The following is an 18,103-nucleotide window of genomic DNA, read 5'->3' as shown; positions in this document are numbered from 1 at the left end:
CCTAACAATATAATAGATACCAGTTGTACAATCTTGAGGGGAAAAAAAGCAGAACTAAAAAAAAAAAAAAAAAAGAATCTGTGTAGATATAACTAGACAATAGTAATTATAGCTTTTCATTCCTTTTTTTTTTTTTTTTTTTTTTTTTTGTAAATTTTATGTACTGCATAACACGCCTACCATTTTGAAATGAATATTAATTATTGAATAGAAGGGAAGCACAGTTGAGCTGAGGGTCTAGAAGTCATACTGTCTCTTTTACCATTCAACACTTCTTGCCAAGGAGTTAATACTTCAAACTGCTGTTTATTATTCTGTGGAGGTAAAGTGTTATTTCACAGTGTGTAGGAGTGTTCTGTCAAATCAGTGAAGAGAACAAGTAACATCCCTAGGAGACAGCATTCATCCCACAGTTCTGAGATGTCAGCTCTGAACAATGTCTTTTACATTTTAAAGTGCTCATCAAGGTATGGAATGACACAGTGAGAGAATGAAGCATTATTCACCACTGAACGCTTAAGAGGAAAAAAGTACAAAATAAAAAAATCTAAAACATGAGCTAGCAACGGATTTCCAGGAGTCTTCATACTCTAACCAGGCAACAGAACACAAAGGTGAGCAGCAGTGCTTCAGCCTAGGATCCATCTTCCTTTCTGCAGTAGGTGTGATGCTCAAGTGCATTGCCTTTCAAGTCTCAGTGAAATGGAATAGAGAACATTCTAAGTAACAAGATCAGACAACACAACATGCTTCAACTCAAGGGTAAGACACCTTCATCTGTAGAATCTCTCCAACAGTTCTGTATCCACTCATAAAAAGTACAGCTGTTAGTAGGACATGCTGATCTATGCAGTATGCATCTAGGGTAGCTTCAGTGATCTTTACCAATTTTTATTACATTATTATTGCTGAAGGAAATAGGCGTAGAGAGACCCAAGACCTATATTTCTGAAAATGGGAAGCTGAATTTTGCCTGCTGCTGACCAAAATGAAATTAGAATTGATGAGAACAGAACACAGTGGTCCTTGTCAGCCCAAGGAGGCTTGACCATGCCACACCAGATCTCTACAGTCCAGATATCTGATGTGTGAATTAGCTTTAGTTGAGATGCATCTAACATGTTACCAGGTTTTCAGATTGTAGGACAGATAGACCTTCAAGTTTTTAAGCAAGAGACAACCTGTTTGAGGATATTATCTACCAAACTCTGAAGTGTGTACAATAAAAACTGGGCTCATATCCAGTACTTTGCTAAATCCCTCTCCTATCCCTCCCTCACACCACATGTGTTGTAATAGGCCTATATTCTTTGGAGACCAGTATATTGTTGCTTTAAGGGCACATGAGTTCAGTGAACAAATTGGTACAAAAAATACTTTCTATATGATGGGATTTTGAACATTTAAGATTCAAAATGGGTGTAGGAAAGGTCCACGTGATTTTATATGCTCCTACACATAAAAGAAGAAGAAAAGCACAACTTGTCATTACCTATTTGGGATTGAGCTACCAAAGTAGACTTGCGGTCACAGAGTGGTGAAAACTGAAGACCTAAAGCAGCCTCCTTGTCTCCCTGCAAACAACAATGTTTAATGTTATAAGCACGTATTTAATATATGGACAGAGAGACAAATGAATCTGTTAGTATTTATATATTTATTTATTTGTTTGTTTATATAACATTTATATATTTATTAATGATAACATTTAATATTTATATAACAGTATTTATATAAATACGGTTAGTATTTATTCAACAGATTACTTTCTTCACTTATATGCTTAAACAAAAACAAGCTGCAGGCAAAAAGAAAAAATCACTCTAGAATTTCAGGAAAAGTAAAAGTCAAAATTATAGCTTACATTTGACAATTTTTATATAAAGGAACTTATTGCAAGCAAGCTCTTATCAAGAGCAAGGCATCTGCCAATGAGATTTAACATTTGTCAGGGAAGAAAAATAAATTACTTTTTATATGAAGTCTGTCAGTATTCACTATTTAGTCCTGCTGATCTCAGATGTAATGGGATCGGAGACATTTAGTGTGCATGTAATGGTACACCAAACATTAAATGTTTCCTTCTATTATATTGGTTTATTCAATGTGTAAAATTTCTTCAATGGATTTGCACAGGTAAAGGGCATGATCTGACTAATTCATTCTCACTAGCATGCATTTCTCTACTGTTGAAGACAGAAAAAAGAAGCACAAGTTTAATTTCATTACTAATATGACTTGTGTAAACCTAGTTCTCTAAGTATTTGAACACCTTACACCTGAAAAGACTTTTTTTTTTTTTTTTTGTCAAAACAGTCTAGACAGGGTAGTGTTATTACCATTTTACAGCATGGTAGGTCAATTGACCTGCAAAAGCTCAGAGTGTCCTGTTGCACAAAAAGGTGAGGAGACAGATCTTTCAAAGGAAGATATAATTTGTGTTGCTGAACAAACCTGGCTTCCAGAGGCACTGACATTATAGACCAAGGAAAACGGTCTTTCAAGTAAAATGGTTCTACATGTTAGTCATGGAGAGTGCTGTTTCATGATCATTCACTGAGCAGAGGTAAAAAATATACCATTTTTGCAAAGATCTTATCAGAAGTTGATGTATAAAGGGGGCAGTATCAACCTTCCTTAGTCTTTTTATCGTATATCACATTTCTAAACTTCTCTCAAATCTAGTTTAATAATAGCAATGAAACCACTTCAGACACAATAACAGATGTAACCCACAGATTGTGTTTCATGTGGAAATGGAGATTTTTATTACTATGGTAATGATAATAAATTTTACACCCAAGTGTTCATAACTTGCCTTTAGTGTATAAAAGAACACAGGTTCAGTTACTACTAAGAGCAGTGCTACTGGTTTCTCTATGTAAACGCAGGCAACAGATTGTGATTTAATATAAAATGGGCTAGTTCTAACAATTCCAGCCATTGTAAATATAGGATTTCTAAAGCAATATTAATTTTGCAATCTTCTGTTAAACTAGATATTAAAAAAGAGAAAATTCCACACTGGTGAGGGATACATTTGATTTTTTTTTTTGATGCTTTCAATTAAATTAATTAATACATAATCAATACTGAAGTGCCATATAAAACCAAGTCTATCATAAATAGACATAAAGGACACAGCATTGATATCTAAATTGATTACTAGAATCTCATGAGATTTAAAATCAAGATAAAGATCAACAGAGTGAAAAAAAAAATCTTTTCTCAGGTGCTGAACTCACTGGACAAATTTTCTTTTGCACTTTTGGATCTCTGCAGACTGAGAACCTAATGTTGTCAGAGCTGTGGTGCTTCTCTGAGTGACTTGAACTATATATTCCTTAGTTTTAAGTTTTTGAGATGGGTGGGTGTATTTCTATTTTAAACAAATAGCTCAGATTTTCCTTGGCATTATAACACACCTTCTGTAGTTGTTTTTAAACTTTAAAAGTTCTTTGGCATTTTCCTAGAATTTAACACTTGCACATATTTTAATTATGATTAACAGTTAACAAAGATTTTCGTCTAGGTGAATGTTTGTTTTTTTTGCTAGGGCTCACTACTTTGAAAGCTGCCTGTTAATACATTGTTTTCTTGGTGGTAGTTAAGAAGCTCTGCTGCTTTTTCCTGCAAGGCAGTGGAAGTAGTTGAATTGCTATTTTTAGAAAAAGTAATTTTTAGAAAAGAAGAGGAGGACTTAATGGATTTTGTATACATTTGGACTACTTCATCTTGGCTGACACAGATCTGGAAATCCCAGAGATTTCCACCACACGTGTTCAGATCAACAGAGCAGATGAGGTATAACCAAGCCAGAGCATATAGGAAGCAAGAGGCCTCCCATGTCTGCACTACATTTCTATATGTACAGTTACTTCATCACACTTTATATGTGTTGGAACTGCTCCACACATGCTGTTATTCTTAGCCATACCTATAAAGGGGGAATTCAATTCCTTGCATATTCCTCTACAGCCTAAGTGACTTTCACATTTTATACTGCTGAGCTGCAGAAATACACACTTGGTGACTTGATTCTACTGCTAAATGCTTTGAACAGTTTATTTGTGATCCAGTTACTTTGTCTAATGAGAGTATAGCTAAAACATTAGCTGATCCTATGCACTCAACAACCAGCGTAATGCTGTTTATTGCTAATGCTACATCCACTTGACTGAACACAATTGCCTCACTGTCCCATGGGCTCTGCTAGTCTGTCTCTCTGTGTCTGAAATGTTTTTACAGTTGGTCATTTCTGACCTTTTCAAGTAATATATATCTGTGGTAGTCTGCTCTTCCTTTTTCCTCTGAAGTTCAAAATCCTCATCATTTCCATTTACAGAAACAGACACAAACTCGTGACACTACTCGGTATTTCCACAAAATTTAGTCCATTCTTTGTTTAGATTAAGTCACCAGCTCTCCACTCTGTCTCCCCACTGCAAACCCCAGAGTCAAGGATGTCCTGATGCTCCCTATTGAGAATTTGTAAAAAGAACCACTAGCAACTAAGCAAGAACATTCTAGGGCAGATCAACCTAATAACCTCCTGGATACCGACTGACTGGTTAACTTACTGACTTTTATTCTCTGATCCTTTTTCCAGCGTGACCTGATTTGAAAATGTTAATATATAGCAAAATAATGACAATCAAGATGAGTGAGACATACACTGTTTCATTATCTCTATTAACCATTTTTAAAAGCTGTGCATAACTGTAGGAAGTGTGTAATGTCTAAACTGTATTTTGGTTACTTTAAAAATATGCATGGCCAAAATAGTCTTTACAGGGAAAACGTTCCCCCTTCAGAGAAAATTTTTTTCACCTGCTGAGGTGAGTCAGAAAATGGCAGCTGTGACACCAACACCTATTGTTTTTTTTCTTTGAATTCAGTATCTCACAAAAAAAGACTGTAATAAGGGTGTGCCTTCATTTTTGTTTTTGGATATATCCTACAACATCATCTATATATCATCCAGGGTTAACTGGATGATTCCCTCTAACCTCTGGTTTTGGATCAGGCTGTTATGAAAGCAAAACCTACATAACAATGTGGTATATGCATGGCAATCAAAAGTAATTGGAGGGTTTTCTGAAATATTAAATGGAGATAGAGCTTTGCATTCTTCTTTGAACATGAATCTTTCTATTTCAAGTCCCTCACCCTACCCTATCAGCGCTTCTTTTTAACTCAAAGCATATATACATTTCTATCTACAGAATGAAAACAGCTTGACAAGTTATATTATTATTGAAAGAAAAAAATGCTACAATACTTAAAATCCTGGCATCAGCTGAAACAGATACGGAGCTATAACAATTTCATCTTATTCACATAAAGTTGAATTAATGTCAGTGGTATGTATTAAGAGTAAGGAATATATACTACTGACTATGTTCGTCTATCACAACCAACAGCATCCTTGCTGGTAGATGTAAGAAAATACTTAATTGTGTAACAAGTCCTTCTTCAACTAGTTTATTTAAAGATTTTTAAAATGGCACCTGTCGAAAAAATTCTTCCATCAGGGCCATGGTCCACCGGTAGTGCAGTTCCCAGGATTTTGCTGGATGGCTTATGTCTGCTGCATGTAGAATCAAAGACATGGCTTTGGCTTTGTCTACCCTGTCAATTCAAGGACATGCTCCAATTATCTCAGAACAAAAACATCTACTTGAAGTCTTTTCTTGTACATGAGCTCATTTAAAGACTACAGATAATGAACAGAATGGAAAATGACCTACCCCTCTGCCTGCTGTAGAGTGTGTCGCATTGTTTTAATTTGTTGAAAATGACCCGACATATCTGTAGACAAGACCATCTCAATGACCAAGCTACGCAACTCCCTAAGAATAATTAAAAGCAAAATGACTCATTACAATTCATTTATTCTACATATGGAACATTTCTTTAAGCAGTACTTGTTAATTTATAACTTTCTAAACAGCATCATGGTTTTTATTACATTTATTTATAAATAAATAATTAACAACTTGACCATATATTGTAAAAGGATTGTGTAGAAGCAATGTACTTCAAAAATGTTCTCTATAAGCACTATTTCAGAGTCACACTGGTTCGGAATTCCTCTTTTCTAGTATATAAACTAAAATTAAAGTCATTTCTGTAACATATTATAAGCCACTCCTTCTTTTCCAAAAGTAAAGTACTCAAAAAAAGTCAGTCTCTAGGCTCACCAACACACAGGAGAATATATTGATATCTTTTGTTACTGCCCTCATATTAGTGCAAAGCATGCACAACACTAAATCTAGGAAGAAGACTGAAGAACCTCAAAAGACCAAGATGTATTAGATCTGAAATGTTATGAACGTTTCACCAATATATGAATATTATGTCAAACTACAACTCATCTCAGAAGTTCCTTAATGCCTATTACATGAGTTAAAACAAGTTCAGGATTTATAATTTATCTGTATTTTGTTATTAGGGCCAGAGATTTTGGCTTATCCATCAGTTTTCTCTTAAGTTAATATTAAAATAGTAAAATATGAATCATGTGAGAAAGCGTATTGTTTTTCATTGTATGTGAAAGTACATTTATATTGCCAGTAATTATTACTACTTTGGAGAATTCTGCTTTTCTCAAGGTAGAAGGATTGTATGTAGACCTTGTAAGAGTCTTTTTTTTTTTTTTTAAAGAAACACATTTTAAAAGAGGTAAGTTGTAGTTTTCTTTAGGGTTGTTAGAATGGTTTTTTTTATAATAAGATATCAAGATGAGTCAAATTAATGGCATATTTAAGCTGATATCCCTGATTGTTTTTTTGTGTTATTCCTGACTTACTTTGATATAACTGGATAAAGACTCAACCCTCTCACTTCTACTCAAATGATAATATCCAGCCATAGCAACCTGAGTTTAGAAAATGACTTACCTTGTCTGACCTCATAATGAGAGACTAATTTGCATCCCAACCTTTTCTTCTCCACAATGCTTTGAAAGCGTACCCTTCAAACATAGCCAAATCCATTTAAAAAAAAAAAACAAAAAACTAAACTGCATGAAAACTAAGGGCGCAGCATTGTTAAACCCTGCTGTTTGCAAAACTGAAATAATTATCACTTCCATTCCTACGGAAGATTTTCCTATTAACTTTCCAAGTTCTGAAATGTCTTTCAGGAGTATTCAGTAATACATGTAAGCCCACTCCCATTACATAAGACACATACACAAACAAAATGCAGCTTCTGGTAGATTCACACTGTCATGGCAAGTGACAAACCCAAATTACTACATCTGTCACCTAAAGAAGAATAAAACAATTTAGCACTGTCCTTTTCACACACTACTGAAGATTTCAGGCCACCAAAACTGCTAAATAGCAAAGGAGAAGCTCTCCTACCTACAGTCTGCAATGATTTTTCTACCTGCACTCTCATCCATCTAATGATGGATGAGAGACGTACAGAGAGACAGAAAATACAGAACTGGTAGAGAAACATTTAACTAAAGTTTCACTAGATCCAAGGAGGCTCAGTGTACTACCATTGGACAGAGGATTACTCTTGGAATCAAACCATTCCTTAACTGTCTCCCAGCGAAAAAGACCCTCTCAACTTCCATATTGAAGGAGACCTCAGCCAATCTCAGACAGAACTCCTGTAGAGAAACCTCTGACTACTTCATTAAGCAGTCCACAGCTAAAGGTATTGTGATAATACAGTTAGCACTGCTCACACTACCACAGCAAAATCATGCATAGGTCTTACCACCTTTTGTTCTATGACAAGAAATGTAACTGTAACATTTATAACACATAGCAATTTTGGGGAGCTCACATTTTGAAGAATACTGCTTTTGTGTATTCAGTATCCATTTTTCTTAAGTAAATGGTTATCTCCTCTTCTATCATCTTTTCTTAATCTTTCCATAAACATATGTCCTACGTATATTTGTAAGTAGCAAATGAAATATTATGTGAAAAAATGCCATGAATAATGTTGCAATAACAAGAGACAAGGAGAAACACGTGAATTTCTCCATTAAGTAGTTATCCAATAAACAGAAACTAGTTTTACCTGGATTTGTTCATGACAAAGACAGTTAGTCAGTTGGGCACACTAGATTATAGAGTTAAAACTGCAGAAACAGGATAGGATGAGAACTGAAGACCTAAGGCTCATTTTGCAAGTTAGAGCAATCCTGCTTTCCTCAGGCAGAAGACTCCCAAGAACAGTTGTGAAATAGAAGATGTTCATTATGCAATTTTTTGGTCTTTTTAATATAACCATTTATAATATCAATGTATATTTATGACTAGAAAGGTTTGGGACTTTAATACTGCCTGTCCATTTGTAATCATTGACATAACGTACAGGGTGCTAAAACACCATGCACCCAATAAATTAAAGGAGAAAGTGGGAGAAAAAAGGATACCTCTTTAGTTCCTGGGAGGGCTAAGTGATAGAAAAAAACTAATATGAAAAACTGGAACATATTTTCAGAATTGAGAAAAGAGTGAGAAATGACTATGAATGTCACATGCATTATCCACAAAGGGCATCCTCATTAGGATGCTGGCAGTGTTTCCCTGTTCATACCCAAATTCTGTGTTTTAAACTTAATTGAAGCTGACAGTTTATTAGTTAATTTATCTTAAAGTTAATATGCAGAAAAAAAGTGTAATACTATAAAGTCATTCCTAGTCATTTTGCTTCATCTTGTTGAAATAATTAGCAGAACTACCGTTTAAATAAGCAGAGGAATTAATTACAAAAAAAAAAAAAAGAATTCACTGCAACTCAAAAAACAGATCTGACAGTGGTCAAGGAATTAATTAGTGCCAGGAAGTACATTAAAAAGTTAAACAAATTATCATTTTAATTTACTGCCAATATGATTCAGTGCAAATTTCAAAACTGTTAGTCTAGTAGCTTAGTCACCGTCCTTGGGGGTGTTTAAGGAAAAGTTGGACATGGTTCTTAGGGACATGGTTTAGTGGGTGATATTGGTGGTAGAGGTATGGCTGGAACAGATGATCTTGGAGGTCTTTCCAACCTTAATGATTCTATAAATTTCAATGTAGATCCAAGAAGATCACTTTCTAAATAATTAGAAATTGAGGAGCTTTTTTCATTGTACCAACAAACATCTGATGACAGGGTAATGGAAATATTTTTGAAAATTAGAAATAAATACCAAGAAATCATGATTTCCATGACTAACCATCTAAAGCATCAGACTTCTACAGACTGCACATGTTCTCAGACTGGCACTTTGGAAGTTACGGGTTTCATTGAAAGTATAGATCCTAAATATCTGTCTAAGTAACAAAACATGGAACCGTGTGTCTAAGTGTAGTTGCTTGAGATTATTAATCAGGTTTCATAAATTTCTTCTAAATTGTACTGAATAGCCCCACAAGTTGGACCAGAAATTCTACTCTCTATTGATTTCAAACCCACCAACTTCAAACTGGCTGAATATAATAGTGTGCGGCCACTTTAATCCATCAAAATTCCCAAAGCTAAAACAAAATCCGCCAGTAAGTTCAAACTGGCTTACAGTGAGAAGAGATTGAAAAGCATTTAGTCTGTGATTGAGTAACTTCTAAAGAAACATGGTATAGCATCACATGTTCAAAAAACATGGAGAAAAGAAATGCAATAGAAGAGGAAATGGTCCAGAAAACAGGTCCCAGCAGATCAAGATTCTTTCTAATGTTAACATTGAAAATCTGGCTGTATTATTGCAGAAGTTCACAATTTACTTCCAGAGATCTTACTCCAGAACTAAATTTACAATACAAACTTTATGATAACTAAATCCAAATGAGTATCCTCTGAGAAGAAATCCTTTATGAGAATGAAAAAGTGTATGTTTCTCCTTTCACTTTTTACTAAATTAAAATATTAAAAGTTCTTTAATATTAAGCACATTGGAGCACCTAGAGAAAATAATGAACTGAAAACCAAAAGGATCAGCTGACTTATATTCAATAATGTCTTTGTTTAGGGATGTACTGATCACATAGATAAGTAAAATCATGTAGTTCTACCACGTAAGTCCTTTATCTGTAAATATATACTATGCCAAAATTTGTTGTGATATTGATGTATTCTTATAATTGTAGAGTTTTGTAAAAATATAAATGAAGTAAAGTATAGCTGTTATTTATGGTTATTTATGTTATGTTATTTATGGTGGCATCATTCACTGCGGCAGAACCTCTTGGAAGCAGAACATCTCTATCTGGATTCACAGTCCACCTATTTAAAAGTTATTTTTAGGATCTCTAAATGATAATAGCTATGTCTACAGAAACACACAGAAGATTCATGTTTAAGGGCTATATGTAGTATTCTATGCTATGCAAACATGCCTCTTCTAATATCTAAGAAAAACCTCTAACACCTGCTCATTTTTTTCTTACATATCTTGGTATTTGTGCAATGTCAGTTATGATCCTTTCTGTTTCAGCTAGTGAAATTTCCTTCAGGAAGTACATTAAGATAAAGAAAAAAAAAAAGAAAAAATAAAAAGTAAGAATTCCGTAGTGCTTGGGACTATAACTCATTTTTTAATGCTTAACCAAGATATGACTATGCTGTGCTACATTACACAACAGAAATTGCATAGGCAGTAGTGATCAGACTGGCAGTAGAGTGTGACTCTGCAATGGGGTTTTAACCCACCGTTAGACAAAGATAACCTACCTCAAGAGGGGCAGCTCTGAGGTTTTCCTGAAGAACTATCTTATCAGAGACTGTCCGCACAGTCCAGCACTGTGCCTCATAAAAGCACAACCTCAGTATTGGCATCTTCCAAACAGTACTTCTTTACACCACAGCAGATTTCTCTAATCTCTAAATATCCATTACTTCCTCCAGAGCCAAGAATTTTTCCTGTAATTTGAACTCTTAAAATAGACTCCATAGAGAAGGCCTGGAGTTTTTATTATTTTTAAACATTGGAATTATGTCTGAATGTCAGAAGATGACTTACCTCCAGTCATCTTTGGTTAAATTTGCCAGAATGTTCATCTCTTCTTCTTGCATGAGTCTATAAGCAGCACTTACATGATGATTTTCAAGAACAGAACGATCATTGTACAATATTGCAACATCTGACCTAGTGTTAAAAGACAGGAAAAAGGAAAAAAAAGACATGATTTTCAACAGCATCCCAATGATAGCACTGGAGAAGGTAGGACATTATTCTCTATGAGAATTATTGAGTATATAGACATATATATGCATATATATAATAAACAATGTTTATTTTTTCTATCAAATACTGATAAGTTTTCCATACTAAATGTATAACAATTTATCATTATTACCATCATATGTATTGTTTGTGGGAAAGTCATAGTTTTAGATGGATAACGTTCTATTTATCTAATAAAACTGTGACAAAAAAAAAAAAAATACTGTGAGGCAAGCCTAGAGCTTCTTGACAGTAGACTGGATCATAAAGCAACAGAAATGCTCTAATTAGGCTACTCATAAAAACTCTTTGGCAATACAACCATTTAAAATTAAATACATTCACAAGAGAGGTTCTACAAATAGAATGGATATTAGGAAGTTACCACCTCTGTTCTGAGAATGAAGTGCTTTGGCTCATGCTGCTCAAAATCAGAAAGAGCTGTAAACATTAAAATGTTTTAAAACTTCAAATTCACATGTTATAAAAGGATGCCATATTTTGTCAGAAAAACAGCCCAAACTTAAGCCTCATAACAAAGACATAGCAGAAATGCAAAGCCCAATTTTTGATTGCATATAAATGCTTTCTAAAGCCAGACTGTTACCTTAAAAGTTAGCACCATCAACCATATCCTTTCCCTCCTAATTAGAACCTAACTTAAAATACCAAAATTACATATAGATTCTTCAGGAATTTTAATGTGGTACAGATTTATCATATTTCAGATTTCAATAATTCTTGGGGAACCTGTTGTCTCAAGACCTTTACCCAACTTGTTAGGCCTCTTTGGGTCTCCCTTCTCTGCTATACATCCCTTCTGATAAAACTGTCCCCAAGTACCTCTGTTTGGTCAACTGACCAGTCTGTAGCAGAAGAGAGGTGCATTGATTTAGCAGTGCAGCTATGATGATACAATAAGGTTCAATAATAGTATATATTTGGTGTAACCACCCACATGTATGATAAGATACGAGGAAATCTGAAAAAAATAAAATAGGACTAGAAAGTTTACTTAGAAAGAACAAACCATATCCTACCTAAATAAAGAATATGTTTATGTCCATAATTCATGAGAAGAATAATGATTTGCCAATCACATACATTTCTGAAACACACTTTGGCCCACTTAGCTAATTGTATCAAATTTTAATCAGTGTTGGTATTTTATATGACTATGACAGCCATTTCCTCAGGATTTTGCAGGCAAAAGAAACCTGGAATCATGTCATGGGATGTCACATCAGGGCCAATTTTACTAAGAGCAAAGAATGAGCTCCATGACAAAACAAATACCTGCTTATAAGTATATCCAAGTAAAAGTCAAAAGCATAATTCATTCTTCCACTTTTGCAATACTTCAGAACAAAATATTAAAGACAAAAATAGAAAAGTAAAATAAACTTGGAACTACAAAATGAAGTTTATTTTTAGCAAGACTATGCTGAGGAAGAAAAGAATTATGCCTTTATTTTAGCTGAAGATCTATAATTTTTGATTTATTGAAGAGCATATCCCAGGGCCTAAGTATGTTCTGGATTTAATTTAACCTTAAGCCTTAGGCTCACCTGTATAGGTGAGTGCAAGGATACTTCTGTTCAAAGTAGTAATACTTCTTGATAATAGAGATGTTTCATTAGAATATGCCAGTTTTACTGTATTTATTTATTTATTTACTTTGAAGAGCGTGTGAAGTGGATAGCAACTGAGGATACTGAAAACAAAGTACAGTCTAGAGTGTGAAAACAAAAAACAATAAGACACTTAGTACTAAGGTTAGTATCAGGTATACCACTTATCACCCACTAAAGGACTGGTCAGTGATTTTTCTTTGATAGGCTGAAAATACTTTAAGTTATATGCTGTTGTTCTGGACCAGAGGATATGAAATGCTATGCCTACATCAGAATGCAGACTTTCAAACTGGATTTCTTTATCATAACTACTGCAGATCCTGTTATAACATGCTAGGAGAGGACCCTTGGTATTGATTTATAAAGCTGTGCTTGAAGTTTTCTCCCTGAATATTCAATTCATAAAACCAGGAATGGCCTAGCTACCTCATGACAGTATCAGTAACAGGAATGAAACAGTTCAGATGAATCAACAGCAAACTCCAGACATGATACGTTAGGGACCACTTTGCTTACCTTGTCTGAATATGAAAATTATTTGTGGTCCCAGTATGTTCATAATCATGGATGGCAGCTGCAAATATCATTGCTAAAATTTCCAGTTCTGTGAGCCAGTGCTAGTAAATGAAAAACAAATCTTAGTCATAATTTCTATAACAGCCTAATTCAGATAAATGCAGTACTGGAAGCATTTTGCACTACCTTCAACTAAATTAAACTTCACCCTTTTCTGATTTCAGTTGACTATAGATTCATAACACCTAAGTATTATGTAATAAAATAAGTCCTTGTGCTTATTAGGATTTATCTAAGACCAAGTTAAATACTTTATGATCACAAGCAAAGTAAATATTGGCAGCCAAAATACTTAAGAAGTTATTAAGAAAATTACATGGTATATTTTGCAGCTGTTTTGAGTAGAAAGAATCTAATCTACTAGACACTATCTGGCATTTGCTGAATTATGGTAAATTCATCTAAAAACTTGATACAAAATTAAGGTTATAATTTATCTTTTAGTGAAAAATATATAAAGTTCACCATACTTTTCTAGGTAACACATCAGTATTAACTATTTTTCACCTGTACTGTAGTACAGAAATTAGGCCCATGGGAGATTTTTCCAGTTCTAAATTATATTGTATTTTGTGTTATCATATCATTCAGCTAACTAGAAATGTAAAAATGTGGTGCACAAAGCTGGTATACAGTTTCACAGAACAAAAGGCAAGAAGGATCATCTTCTATACAAAATAATACAGATCCTAGATTTTTATGCGCTTTTATACAACTTCCTCATTGAGAATGTCCTTTATAGATCTTGTGAAATCATCTTTCAAGTTCTATTTTATTACTGAGAAATCTTGTTATTTTATCTTTCAAGTTGTATTTTATTACTGAGAAATGAAGCTCAAGGAGAAAATGTACTCCATTTAAAAATGGGGGTAGAAACATCTAATATGGGGGTAGGAAATCAAAATTAACCCTGCAATCATAGGACTGATTAAGTCAAATGCCAGTTAGGATATTTTCACATATATTTCAGACTTTTTTCAGTGTAGAAGTAAGCTTCTGTACTATAAGATCTAAGAATGATCTTCATCCTTATGCACCCATTTCAGCACATATATGTATATGAATACATATGAAATGTATAAGATGCCAGAAGTTGTATTATTTCTTCAAAGAAAAATATCAAAATTCCTAAGTTGCGTGAGAACAATGAAATAGGTCATTCAGTGACCAAATAAGATAGCTGAAGAACAAGTAGTGCTGGCTGTTGGTGAAGCTGTATAGATTTAAAAAGGTCACAATGGAGGAATGAGAATGTACTGTAAGCAATTCTAAAAATGGAAATGATGACCTTCATAGTATTGTGTGTCATAAGAAATTGGGCCATGACTGCTCCTGGCTTTCACAATCTTTTCAACATACCAAACAGAATAGAAACCCAGAAATTACTAGTAACTGAATCTAAACAAAAACATTTTCTTTCAGATGCCTTCTCAAAGCTTTTTTTTTTTTTTTTTTAAGTTGCTAGATAATTCATTTATAAGTCGAGTGCTTCTTAAAAACAGTATCTACAGATTATACAGAATATTCATACCATATTATATGAAGGCAAGTATTCTAGACACTGTAGCAGTACAGTTAAAATTCAGATTAGTATTAAAATCTGCAATCAGAGAACTATTTAGCTAAAGAATTCCCAAGAAAGCAGGAGAAAGCTCTTAGGGAGAAAATTAAGAATTGTTTCTTCAAAGAGAGAGGGAAAAGCAGTTCTCTTGTATCTGGAAGTCTGACAGACTACAAAGAGATGGAATCTACTTCCCTCCTGGAAGATACTGTGTGATGCAGGTGTAACAACTCTTGGAAAAGATCTCTTCTATTGAGAAATGTTTTACAGTACTATAAATTTCTTGTAACTAAATAGATGCATTTCAACTTTTCATGAACTCTGGTTCAAACTATTTTTTTTTAAACAACAGTGGATTAAAAAATGAGTAAGAACAGGAGTCTGACAATACACTTGTTGACAGTAAAGACATTTTTTTCCTTTCATTTGAGCAATACAGGTACGTGGGAGGAGAAAAGGGATGGTGGGAAGATGATCGATGACTCAAAAGTTCTTTACAAGATGTATTCCCTGAGACTTGGATTCTTGAATCTTTATAAAGATGAAGACTTCATAAATGCTAGCTTGAGATGTATATTTTAGTTGTATCATCTGGGATTTAAAATCTTGGGGAGTTTAATAGATTGTCTGCCATCTGTGATATCTAACTTTCTAACATACATCTGAAGTGTCTGAATCTTTTTTCTTAAGATAGACAGCCAATATCTTCTGGAAAATATAATGAACATTTTATTTCTTTAAATGAGACTCTGAAAATGTGTTATTCTTCACTGAAATCTTTTTACAGGCTTGTGGAAAAGGATAAGTTCTGAACAGACAAGAATTTTGGCAAATGCCAAAATATGGCTGTATTCCAGGTGCCCATAAAAGATACAAAATGTATGACCTCCTCAAGAGGAGTCATAAAAAGGATTTTCTTCAACCTTTTTCTAACATTTGCTTCTGTATGTCTTTCAGAACTCAACAAGCATGACAGCAATTCTTTGCAAGATTTGGGAGTCAGTACCAGTTCTGAAAAGATACAGTAAAAGCACAAGAATTTCAAATCACACACCAGTTTGCAAAACTCACAGAAATTTGTTATACGATTGCATCAAACTGATGTATCATCCAAATCCAATAATTTGTTAGATGATATAGCAGAATTAAAAAAGCTACTGCAAGTAGCAATAAAAAAGCTACTGCAAGCCAATGCAGTAATCTGAAAAAAAAATAGTTTGAGAAGCCAACTTCAAATCATTACTGAGTAGGGTTCAGTAAGGGTGTAATCAACTGGGCAACAGGAAAGAAAGGGGAAAAAAAGTGTTAAGCAGAACATTTGTGCATGATACTGATGAGTTCTCAGACTGCAAATGACATTTGGGACAGAAATACTTTGCAAGCTGCAGAATCACTAGGCCTTCTTTCAAACACTGATTTCTATAAACATTTCTTCTGCCTGGTAAATTGCATCTGTTTGAAGGCACTCTTGACTAAGTGTCGTCCTAGTTAGATAACTTTCCAAGAACTTTCCAATATCGTAATTCAGCAATTCAAATGTGAATATTTAAAAACTGCCCTAATTTTATAGGAATATCTTGTACAGGCACTGCAAGATTAATGATCTTTTACAGCACAGTAACAGCAAAGTTTATACTTTCCTAAAAATATTTGTCTAAATCACATCAAAGTCCAGTTACAAGGTTAAGTTGCCAATTGGAGAGGCCTTTCTCATTCTCATGTGCACCTGGTAAAATAGCAGATACTCAAACACAAAACAGATTCCTTCATTCAGCGTTCAGAGACACCTGAAGTGTGTTGCAAAGTTGTTTAGTCAATGGATAAACATCCCAAATTGAGTGAGATAGCTCATAAAATTCAAACCTTGTCCTGGCATCACAAAGAAAATCTGGGATGCTACTGCCTTTTTTGAAGGGGGTAGGAACACTGGCCAAGGGGATGTTTACAATGGGGATGTTTATAATCTCTGAAGAACAAAGGGATTTTTCTCCCTTTTAAGCTGTTTATCCTGCAACAGAGACTTGTCTCACATGACTTCATGCTTGCACTTGACCTCACAGTAGAAGACAAGTCTAGGATAGGAACCATGATTCCTTCAAGATTTTTTATTAAAATATGTTTTCTGTAGGTGAACATCTTATACAACTGTAGTTTGGAGTCAGAGAGTTGTCCAGCGTATTCTTCAGTCTCATATAGAAGTCTTTCTAATGGAAATTTTTCAATGTTGAAGAGAATCTTGGCTGGTGAAGACTACAGATTTCACTCTATAAGTAGCACTTGTATTAATATGTAGTTTACAAGTAAAAAGCTTCCGTTATGCTATAGAATTCTTGCAATGCATAGGGATTTCTTGCCTCTGCTGAAGCCAAAGGCAAAGCTTTCAGTGAGAAAAGGCTGAACATAAGTGAATGATTTTCATTTATTGTCTATATGTTGGAGCACAAACACTCAAACTCAGCCTGAAAATTTTTATTTTTATATCTAATGGAATTGTTTTGTGGCTCTGCAAATAGAAATCAAATGCTATCACTTTCCACTTTCTTTTTGTTTTTGTTTTGTTTTGTTGTTGTTTTTGTTTGTTTGTTTGTTTTTAAGAAAAAAATGGTTAAATCCATAGTGAAGACAAATCATCAAAAGAACATAACAGAAATGTCCATTTTCTTTCAGTCAATATTTACTTTTGTTGAGCAAACTGATAGTGAGGAAACTCCCACTACTCGTATTAAGTGAAAGATAAGTGCTTAGAGTAAAAATGCTTGCACAGATTCACTTCAGATTCCCAAATAATTACTAAAGAATACTGAGATATTGCAGTAATGCAAAACAATAAAGGCACATTCAGTATGTAAAGGCAATCCTAAATAAGGTTATACATGTAAACTTAAAGAAAAAGCAGTTGCAGAGTGTTTGAGTAAGGCTGCACTGATTCAATATACTTTTCAATGGCCAAGACCTCAGCAAATACTAAAGTTTCCTTGCCTGATCACACCTCCCAGGCTCCAATGTGGAAGCAAAAATTCTCACATTCCCACTCCTGCAAATGTACCCCTTTCAGTATGATACACAATGCACAAGCCCAGGCAATGAAAAATGAAAACGGTTTAAGATTTTTTTTTCCCTTTTTTCCTCTGCATCAGGAGATTTCCAAGCTAC

At 34.2% G+C, this 18,103-nt stretch overlaps 1 protein-coding gene across 4 annotated transcripts in view; it reads right to left on the bottom strand.

Annotated features, from left to right (window-relative positions):
* Positions 1-18,103, bottom strand: part of PDE1A (phosphodiesterase 1A) — a 114,737-nt gene that overhangs the window by 23,678 nt on the left and 72,956 nt on the right. For all 4 annotated transcript variants that reach the window (XM_082763072.1, XM_082763075.1, XM_082763073.1 and 1 more), the window contains exons 7-11: positions 13,330-13,430; positions 10,976-11,101; positions 5,751-5,852; positions 5,511-5,631; positions 1,493-1,574 (exon numbers count right to left, since the gene is read on the bottom strand). In XM_082763072.1, the coding sequence (XP_082619198.1) occupies positions 1,493-1,574; positions 5,511-5,631; positions 5,751-5,852; positions 10,976-11,101; positions 13,330-13,430 (532 nt within the window). The remainder of the gene's footprint in view (positions 1-1,492; positions 1,575-5,510; positions 5,632-5,750; positions 5,853-10,975; positions 11,102-13,329; positions 13,431-18,103) is intronic.

Source organism: Aythya marila (genome assembly GCF_965140915.1).
Source record: "Aythya marila genome assembly, chromosome: 6".
In the NCBI taxonomy this organism is placed as follows: domain Eukaryota; kingdom Metazoa; phylum Chordata; class Aves; order Anseriformes; family Anatidae; genus Aythya; species Aythya marila.
This window is presented reverse-complemented; position numbering and strand designations above follow the sequence as displayed.